General features: G+C 32.1%; 1 protein-coding gene across 5 annotated transcripts in view; it reads left to right on the forward strand.

Moving 5' to 3' along the window:
- The window catches only part of RAP1GDS1 (Rap1 GTPase-GDP dissociation stimulator 1), a 173,402-nt gene that overhangs the window by 107,775 nt on the left and 54,990 nt on the right, over nucleotides 1-10,637 (forward strand). For 4 of the 5 annotated variants that reach the window (XM_077762333.1, XM_077762332.1, XM_077762334.1 and 1 more), the window contains one exon: nucleotides 9,819-9,947. The exons of the other annotated variant lie outside the window; for it this stretch is intronic. In XM_077762333.1, coding sequence (XP_077618459.1) covers nucleotides 9,819-9,947 — 129 coding nt within the window. The remainder of the gene's footprint in view (nucleotides 1-9,818; nucleotides 9,948-10,637) is intronic. 5 annotated transcript variants of the gene reach the window in all.

Consider the following 10,637-nt stretch of genomic DNA (forward strand, 5'->3'; position numbering starts at 1 on the left):
TTTAGCATATAGTAGAAGGTTGGAAAATATTTATTAACTTTTCTGGAAATTTACTATTGTCTAAAATTTTTTTATTAGGAAAATCAATACTTGGAAGAAAAATGGACTTTTGGAATGTATTTTCTTTATTAATTCTATTAGAAGCATGATAAGCTCTTGCCAACTATATTAGTTGATATTCTCTGTTCACATACATAACAGCAGCAGAAAGTGGCATTGAAAATTCTGATAATAGTGCCAAATCTGTCATTAAAAATTTACTCTAGGTGATCCACAAATTAAGAAGTCTGCACATGTATACTTGAAAGTTGATTGCAATTTGAATAGAAACAAAGCAAAGCACTGGTACAATTAAATACTTTGTTGAGGAGTCCTTTGGTGGTTACCATTTTTATTATCCTACATGTAATATATAATAACCATGATTAATCAGTAAATATCTCTTGGGAAACTGTAATTGAGAAGGTAATTTTTTTTCTTAATATACCTATGCTAGAGGCATAAAATGCAGGGAAATCTTTGTTATAATTCTTAAGAAAATTATTGATGGTAAGCAATAAAACAAGGACTAAAGTTACTTGTTTTACATAACAAGTAACATAAACTACCACAATAGAGAAAAGTAAAGGAAATAAACTTGCCATCAAGAAAGGGAAAATTAGTCCTCAGTTTTTGTCAGGATGTGGGGGGGGGAGGGAGGATGGGCATGGAGGAGGGCATTTGTGGGGATGAGCACTGGGTGCTATGTGGAAACTAATTTGACAATAAACTATTTGTTAAAAAAAAAAAAGAATTTTTCTTCTGAGTGAAAAAAAAATTTTTTTTAATTTAAAAAATTAAAAATAAAAAAAAGAAAGGGAAAATTAGTTTCTTTTGAAATGATTAACATAATATACACAATTTATGACTGGCTTCTTCATGTGACCTGTATTATATATGTGATATATATATGTGGTATCACTTAAGGAATATGATATATATTGGATATACAGAATATCAGTTTGAGTATATGATATGTATGAATATATATCATATATATGTGACATATATATGAATATATGTATGATTTTTTTATAAATAGAGCTGATTTTTCTCTAATGTCTTAACTCCCTGTTACTGAAAGACTAATTTCTCTTGTTTTGTGGTTTCTAAAATCTCTCTGAGATACTCTTGGGAAAATTCTCACATTCATTTACTGCATAGACTCATGATAACTGAACTATGGTTGAAGGGAGGCTGTGCAGTTTAGAAAATGCAACTCAAATGTAAGGGTATGTTGTGGGAGCTAACAATTGAATTTAAGTATTCAGCCCAGTACATAAATTCAGTTGTTTAAAATAGGTCTATAAAGTATTTTCTTTCCTCTAAGTAAAGATTAGTTAATACATAATTATTTTTAGCAGGTACCTTCATTTCAACTGTTAGCAACAGTTTCACAGTTTTAATCATTTTCCTAATGAACTCAGTCCAGTAACTTGCCTTACTTGATTTTTCTTTATCCTTAAAATAGGAAGAATAGAAATTAATAAGGAATAATCCTGATTAAAAACTAAGAAGCACTTTGGTCTGAACGACTTGTTTATTTTTATGTTTTGGTATTACTTTATTACAGATACAAAAGAATACTTCCTAGATGTTAGATGTTTAGAAGATGATTTGCTTTGCATGAGTGAAGAACTATTTCTGTAGTGTATTTACTAGGGGTACAGGCTAATTAATGATTACATATATTTGCTAAATACTAAAAAAAATTTGCCTAACTTTAAGGTGAAAAGAAATCAAAATGTAAAATTTTATCTTTGCAATTTATTGTCTTTTTCCCCCTTAATTATATTGATTTTCCAGTATACCATTTTCAGTGTATTTGCTGTTCATTTTTTTCTCTGTTTATAAAGACCTGGGAGATATGTCCTTAAGTTCATGTCCTTTAAAGCCCAGTTTGTCAAATTAGTCTATTATGTTAAACAAATAGTGTTAAAGACTTCTATTGTGCACCTGAAAAGTTTTTAGGCTTTAAAAACTTTTGTAAAAGATTCTGAATTTCTGCTGTTTGTTCAACGGAGCATTAAGATGAACTCACCCAGGTTGCACTTATGAAGTTCTGCTACAAATGTCATTTTAAACACATTATTTCACTGAAGGACAGAGCAGTTAGTTTTCCTTGTGCCTCCTGCTAATTTGTCTTTTAACTTGGACCTATTAGACTATTTCTATTAGACCTTTTCATCATAATCCTTCTGAAAAATTCCTATAATGGTATTACTTAACGGATAGGGTAAGAACTTGGTTTTTAGTAGAAGTGTACCAAATACCCACTTGGTTTAATTCCACATGGTCAAGTAGTGGCATTATTTAGCTCTGACCATTATAGAATGAAATTCTGAACGTAAGAATCTGTAATTTTATCAGAAGAAAAATGAAAGGATTCTTACGGTTTTTTTGTTAATGATTTAAATTTTGGCATTATGTTACAGAAATAATACTTTCTTAGCATTTTCAGCTTCTAGATTTTTCCTATAATCATAACAGTACATTTATAATTGTGATACTAAATAGATAATGCAGTTTTAACCGAGGGTAGTAGAGTAACAAAATAATTTTGGGATTCCTCATTCTCTAACATGTTTTTCTTTGTTTGCTTCATGTCTGGATTGAAGATGATTAATTGTAGATGTTATTGAATATCATTTTCAAAATTTTCCTCATAGTAAAAGTTTGAGGTGGCAGAGTTGGCTTTCTGATTTTAATTCATCCTCACAAAATATAAGGAATTTCCAGTTGGACTTTTTTTTTAATGTTTTTATTTATTTCTGTGAGAGAGAAACAGAGAGACAGCATGAGCAGGGGAGGGTCAGAGAGAGAGGGAGACACAGAACCTGAAACAGACTCCAGGCTCTGAGCTGGCTGTCAGCACAGAGCCCGACGTGAGGCTCGAACCCACAAACCATGAAATCATGACCTGAGCCAAAGTCGGATACTTAACCAACTGAGCCATCCAGGCGCCTCTCCAGTTGGACTTTTTGAAAGATACATGGCCTGAATGAAATTAAGTAACTAAAAATTAAAAACAGCTCCTAACATTTATTGTTGTAAATCCTAGATCTAATCTCTGTTATTCTGCCTTGATTTAATTTTTTCATTTGTATACTTCTCACCATCACTAGTTATTGCCACATTTTAAATATTGCAGTGTAAATATACATTTACATTTCAGCTGATTGACAGTTTCAGCATATGAAGCACAGAGGGAGGTTTTCTCTACACATGAAATGCTTACCTATATTTAAAAATGAGTATTTATAGTAAAATTCAGTATTTCAGTAAAACTGAAAGACCAGGCCTTGTTTTTCTTACTGGTTACTATGCCAGTTGAAATATGACAGTGTAAAGCACATGATTATTGACCATGTACGTGATTATTATTGTAGGTGCCAGAAATGACATTGGAGTAAGTATTCAGGTGTTTGGCCTTCTTAGAGCTAAAACTAAAGCCAGGGATGAATGATGAATTTTGGCCACATATTAGTCCTTCTTTAATGTGAGGCTACTCACAGTATCTGCCTTGGGAGAAACTCAAGGCAGAGAGGTATCATATGTAAGTTTATTTGTATAAAAATTAGTAATCCTGCTTTCTAACTACCAGTAAAATCCAGTCAGCATCAAACTGCCCAAATGTTGTTAATGGAAACATTTTTAAGTAAATACTGCTGAAAAGATGGACATTGGCCAGAAATCAGAAATCTTTTGGTTATGTAGATGTATCTTGTTAACACAGTTTGTGTTTTGCAAATAACTTCAGTATAATTTTAAAGTGTAAAAGGTTAGTAATGCTCCAGGGAAACTAGTAAGGTTTGGGGGTTTTTTGTTTTTTTTTTTTTTAAGCCAGTAATTGTTTTGTAAAACAAAAGATTTTTATGTTTTTAAAGATATATGTTTGTAAAATATACATGTTGTGATGTACAGTAACCTGGCATTTAGCTTGATTTGCTATACAAAAATTTACACTTCAAATTTTCCCTACTACGGCCTTTGTCTCAGCAATCAGAGCAGAGACAGGATATATTTCTCCCACTAAGAGCTGCTTAAGCTCTTAAAAGAAAACCAACAACAAATTTTAACCTTTGAAAGACCAGTTTCTGTCTGTGATGAAAGCATAGTTTTCTTCAATTGGAGTAGACATATTTGTAGAAATTTCCTTTTTAGCAGTATTCATTATAACAAGAGTTGATCTGTAGTAATAATTTAACCTGAAGTTAGCCTAGGAGAAAAAAATTGATCTACTATACTAGATTGAGACATAATCACTCTAGGTGTCATTGGATTGAGAAAAGTAAATGGGTAGGTATCTTAAGAATAATAAACCATTTTTCCTTTTGTGATTTTGCTTTGGGGATTTTATTGTTTCTATTGTTTTACATTATACTCTGTAATTTTGTCATTATCTCTAAAACTTTTCCCAAAAAGGGGAAATTTTGCTCTTGTAGAGATTCTTAGTTTTCAGAACTGAGAAAAAACTTTTGAATTCTTTTCTATTTTTTTTATTGTTAACTGTTAGAAAGTAAGAATTGTGTAAAGGTATTGCTTTAAACCTCCACCATGCTCAATTCTCAGTACTAATGAATCTTGATTCTCTCTCCCTCTCCCTGAAATTTCCCCTGAAATTCCTGTTTGTCATTGAAATACATAACCTAGGGCTTGGCTTCAATTATAGGGATAATCCAAGTGTAGAACACATAATGTTTGTTTCTGTTTAAAGAGAGCTTTTAAAATACTTCATTTGAAGTTAATTTTAAACACATTTTTTTTTTTACTTTTTATATACTCAGCACTAGGTTTAGAATAAAAGTTCTTCACTTTCCGGACCAATCAGCAAAAAATTATTAAGTAATAAATAACTGAAAAGGAAGCCTTTACTTGTACCTGCACATGTGTATTTGTAAAGTTTTTAACCATGAATCATCCTCTTGGTAGCTGTAAAGTCAGTTTACTTTTCACTGTTATATTCACTACAACTTGTTTAAACTTACCATTTTTTCACTGTTTTACATCATTTTTAATTTTATATCCTTTTTTGGAAGTATATATATGCCAGTAGTTAGGGGCACTTTCTTCAGTCTTTATTCTCAAATGGCTTTTCTACAATTTGTATTAGAACTCTTCATCAAGATTATGTTTGCTTGTCTTTCTTTCAACTGTATATAATTCACTTGGTTGTAGATGGGGCTTTTATGCAAGCCTGTAAATAGAAATATTGTACTCTTTATACTATGAATAGTATACATACTATATATACATACTAATGTAGAGACTATGTATTTTGAGTTGTGTATATCTTGACACAGTGTCATCATTAAATCCTATTTACCAATAAGCTTAATAATCTTATAACATTGTCTATATGGGCCTTTTCTTATAAATAAGGTAAAGGTGTTACAGTCTTCTTAAGAAACTTATTCTTTATAATAATTGATCAACTAACTTCATTTGAGTTACTGGGATTCTTTTCTGGACCTATAACCTATCTATACCAATGTTTTAAACATTAAACTTAAAACTCAGGGGGAAAAAGGTTCTTCAACTTAAGATCTTCTCTCCAGATCTCCATTCTTTGGAGTTTCCATGAGTGTGACCTGAAGGACTTGGAACCATTGAAATTCAAATGTAGGTAGGTAAGTGTTCACACCAGCGCATGCGTTGATTGCCTTATATCTCTTTGTATTATGCATCTGTATTGCACCCCCTCAGTGCCTTTCTTCCTCTTCCTCCCCATAGATCATGTAGGGCCTGTGTCATCTTGATATTTTGTAATTATGTATTTTGGTCAGTATTTGTCTGTGATGTGTGTCAGGAGCAGTTTTTAAGTCTCCAGATGTTTATGACATTGTGCTGTCTAAAGACTGTCTTTCACACATAAGTGTTTGCTATCTACAAGCCTGGGTTGCACTATGTGAATTGTGTTTGTTGAGCTCTAAGAAACATCCCCCTGGAGTTGCTGGTATTAATTGAAGGATGCAAAACTCAGCAGTCTTGCACTGTTTCACTTTTTCATTTCTAGAGAATGTGAACTATTTCTGGTTCTAAGAATTTCTTCTAGTTAGTTTTTGATTTAAAAGTCATACTCCTGATAACCATTCATAATAACATGAGTGTGTCACCTACTATCCTTTGAAGACCATTCATAAGCTTTCTTTGGCAATTAAAAAAAAAAGTGATTAAACTTCATCATTTGCTTCCAGCAATAATAAGAATTAATACCGATTTATTCCACACAATTTATTCTACATAACCCCCACCCCACCCCCCAAAAAACTATTGCTAGATAACATATTAAGTTGTAACTGAAATAGGCAAATAGACCCCAATCATGGAATAGCCTCCTAGGCATAAGTAGAGTTTCTACTCAAATAAGCAAAATAAGATGTTCAGTTGCTTAATGTAATTTTGCTTAAAATATCTGAACACCAAAATCTAGGATTCCTACCATGCTTTTAATTTTTCTTTTCCTGTTATCTCATCTGCGAAGCACATCATTGAATTTCAGAATCTCTATTCCATGTTTTGTTTTATTTTCAGTCTCTAAAAGGTAGGTAATCCTTTGGCAATGGTTCTTAAACTTTTGGTCTCAGAACTCTTTTAGACACTTAAAAATTACTGAACATCCTATAGAACTTTTGTTCTATATTTTTATAAATATGGGTTATAAAAAATAATGGGCAACCTCTATCAATATCTCCCATGTTAGAAATTAAAATGGAAATAATTTTAAAAATTTTAATATTGCATATTAAAATAATAGCTCATGTTACCACATCATTTTATGAAAAATAACTTCAATATATAAAATATTGCTGGGGCATCTGACTGGCTCAGTCAGTAAAGCATATGACTTGACCTGAGGGTCATGAGTTCAAGCCCCATGTTGGGCATGCAACCTACTTTAAAAAATGCAAAATTAAAAATATTGCTGTGAAGAATAGCATTTATTTTACTGTGAATGTGTGATGCAGAAGAATATGATGGCTACCGACACAATTTGGTGCCACTGACTGAGTCATAATAAAGCCCCAGCGGTTTTATTCACCATTGTTTTTACACCATTGTGCAAATATCAATACAGTGAAAAAGGCACATGAAATCTTGGTATTTTTATAAAAATAATTTTGACTTTGTGATCCTCTGAAAGGGTTTTAGGGACCCCATTTTGAGAACCATGTTCTAGGATGCCTGCTTATCTTGAAATGAAAATTTTTATCTGTCTATTTGAGTAAAGTTTTTTTTTCCTCATTTGGGTCTTCATTATCCAAGGAGAATGACCTGCTTGCAATTGGTATAAACAGACTTTAGAGTTATCTGAGTATAATTTTTGTTTTAGTTAGCCTTATAGAAGTGGATATAAATGAAAACACTCAAGTGATCAAAAATGGGTATGTCCATTGGATGACTATATAATTTTTCTCTTTACTTGTGTGTGGTATGTGTGTTGTATGTGATTATACAATTAATTTGGCTCCTGGGTAGCTTTAAAACACATTTTCCCAAAACAAAGTGATTTTCATGAATTATGATGATTCGCACCAAATGCCATTGAGCTATACTTTTTCTCCTGATCTTCTACAATTTCAAATATTATTGCTTCAATTTCTATGCCAAAGATTTTATGAAGCTATGCAACATTTCTTAATTTTTTTGTCCCTCATTTCCCTGGAACCAAAATTCATAATACCTTAAAAGCAGTCCAAGAAAGTGGTAGAGATGCCAAGTTAGGAGAATATGAAGAACATCATCTTCTAAGTGGCATTCTCCTATTGAGTTATCTCCTTCATAAAGTTTGTTATTCCTCTGATGTCCCTGGACTGTTGGATTTTTATGGTTTGTACCAACAGTACTGAGGGGGTGTGTGATGCTTACATATATGCAGACATATAGTGGAGTTTGACTCACACTCAATGCATGCGCTAGTGCTCACGCTTACATACCTGAGATTTAATGATTCAACAGCTCTGCAGTATTTGAAGAGGTAGTCAAAATAAATAAATAAATAAATGAAAGTTAAAAATACTGCTAACGAACAAAGATCTGCAAAGGTGATCCAGTAATAAGGAACTTTACTGGTAAGTAATCAAAATAATTTCTAACTTGGAAAGCTTATTGGTGCACGATCATTACAAATACTGTAACCACAATACAAGTTTTCTGCCAGTATAACACATATTACTATACCTTATAAGTAATTTGCTTATAAGACAATTTAAATATTTGAATCATTCATCAATTGCTGAGTTGTAAGAAAAAAAATATTTAACATCAAAAGCATAGAAACAGATCATTTAGTTGAAGGTATTCTTTTATTTGTCTTCTTTTATAACAGATTTCATTACTCCATTGCAAAATTTGAAATTGTTTTAGATTTTTTTGAACTCTAAATGTAAACTTCCCTTTTTCTCAGGCCTGTTTTCTTGTTTTGGTATTAGGCACCTTTCTAGGATAGATGGGCCTCCAACAACTGAAACAGACAGTATGCATAACTGCTGTTATGGTGATACAGTTTTCATGGTGATAAGCCTCCCTTGGCTGTCTCTTCATACTTTACTCTGAACAGGAAAAGTTAACTACCAAGACTGCCAGGCATATAATCAACTGGAATGTGAGGCAGCTCAATGGCCTTCATGTTCTTATCTCATAATCATCTCACTGCCTCCTTATCTGTGGGTTAAGAACTATAAAGAGTGATGAAGGATTAGTAGGCACACTGTCAAGGGATGCATGCTAAAAAGAAAATGTGTTTGTAATAAACGGGATTTTTATCTTTAGATTCCCAGTAGGGAACTTAAAAGAACTTGGAGAAAATTATTATCTTAAAAATGAGATATAATTTTTAAAAGAATTTTGATAGCATTCTTGTATCTTTGGGTGAAACAGTTTTAAAAATAAGTGTTTTATATAGGCATGTGAGTGTTATGTTTTTCTTAGCTTATTCTAAGAGACAGTACTTTCAGTTTCCATTTGGTTTATTTACCTTCAGCTTTGGTACAGGTATTCTATCATAATTGTTCATGAGGAGCCATTGTGGAAATCCAAGGCATATTAAATACTTTCAACCAATTAGTTTCTCAGAAAATGAAGGCAAACAATGATGACAAAGCATATTGATCTCATTCATTTTCTTCACCTCTCAAGCCAAATTTTCCTTTCTTTACTAAGGTGCTTGTCACTATTATTAAAGAAAACTGAAAAGAAAAATATCTTAAGTAATTTTTTCCTTGTTTATTAAAACTACTTTCCTTCCTAGCAGTCATCGAAGAACACTCTGCTGCAAATAATCAAAATAATTTTGTGTATTACATATACTTTTCATTCTTTATTATGAAGCAACTATTTTTAAAAGATTCTAAGATTTTGTCTTCTCTTGGTCTTTATTAAATGGGTTTTTCTGTGCTTTTCATATACTCTGATTTTCCTATAATACAAATAATACTTTGACTAACCTTTTCACTTAACAACCAGCGGTAATGTTTAATTATGTATACATTTTTAAAGCCTGCTCTACAAAGGTATAAGACCCTGTTTAAAAAAATGATTTGATATTATTATTTATTTTCATTTCTAAATTTTCTTTAATCATTGAAAAGATTCAAAACTCAACTCTTGTGAACTAATGTTTTAAAATTTTTCAGACAATTATATGGTTGAACTTAATCTTATTTTACTATACTTGAAATAGTATTGAGTTTGCAATAGGGAGAATAAGAGATGTTTTCTTCTTACTGATGTTCATTTGGCACATAAATACTTTTGTTTGTTTGTTTGTTTTTTTACAGATTCCCTTCAAGCTCAGCTAATCAATATGGGTGTTATACCTACCTTAGTGAAATTACTGGGCATCCATTGCCAAAATGCAGCTCTTACAGAAATGTGTCTTGTTGCATTTGGCAACTTAGCAGAACTTGGTAAGTCCTAGTCATGAACCACAAATATTAATTTATCAGTGTACTGACAATAAATTTTCCTTTAGATGTTAACAACCTGGAGATCCATGTAGACATATTATTTTTCGGAAGCACTGTAGATGCTTCTGTGTTTAAAAAAGTAGATCCAATTATATTTTATGACTGTATTGTTTATAATTGGAGCAGCTTTACTTCCCTCATTGTTTTATTCATCAGAATTTAAAACTTATACTTGTAGGGGCACCAGGGTGGCTCAGTTGGTTAAGCATCCAACTTCGGCTCAGGTCATGATCTCATGGTTTGTGGGTTTGAGCCCCATGTCAGGCTTCATGCTGACAACTCAGAGCCTAAAGCGTGCTTCAGATTCTGTGTCTCCCTCTCTCTCTGCCCCTCCCCAACTCATGCTCTGTCTCTCTCTCTCTCTCTCTGTCCCTCTCTCTCTGTCGCACATGCATGCACACACGTGCTTTCAAAAATAAATAAAATTTACACTTGTATGTTATTTAATAGAGTTGAACATTTAAAATGATCTCTACTTGATTTTAGTATTCTTATATGAGAGACAGTCTTGAAATCAAGTATTCTACTTCCAGCACAAAAATAAAATCATTACTTTATTATATCTTATATAAATTATTTGCTTATCAGGTAAAAAGGAATCTAGAAGACTAAGCCCTGCCCCCCCCCCTT

The sequence above is a fragment of the Crocuta crocuta genome, unplaced genomic scaffold (genome assembly GCF_008692635.1).
Source record: "Crocuta crocuta isolate KB4526 unplaced genomic scaffold, BGI_CrCroc_1.0 scaffold83, whole genome shotgun sequence".
In the NCBI taxonomy this organism is placed as follows: domain Eukaryota; kingdom Metazoa; phylum Chordata; class Mammalia; order Carnivora; family Hyaenidae; genus Crocuta; species Crocuta crocuta.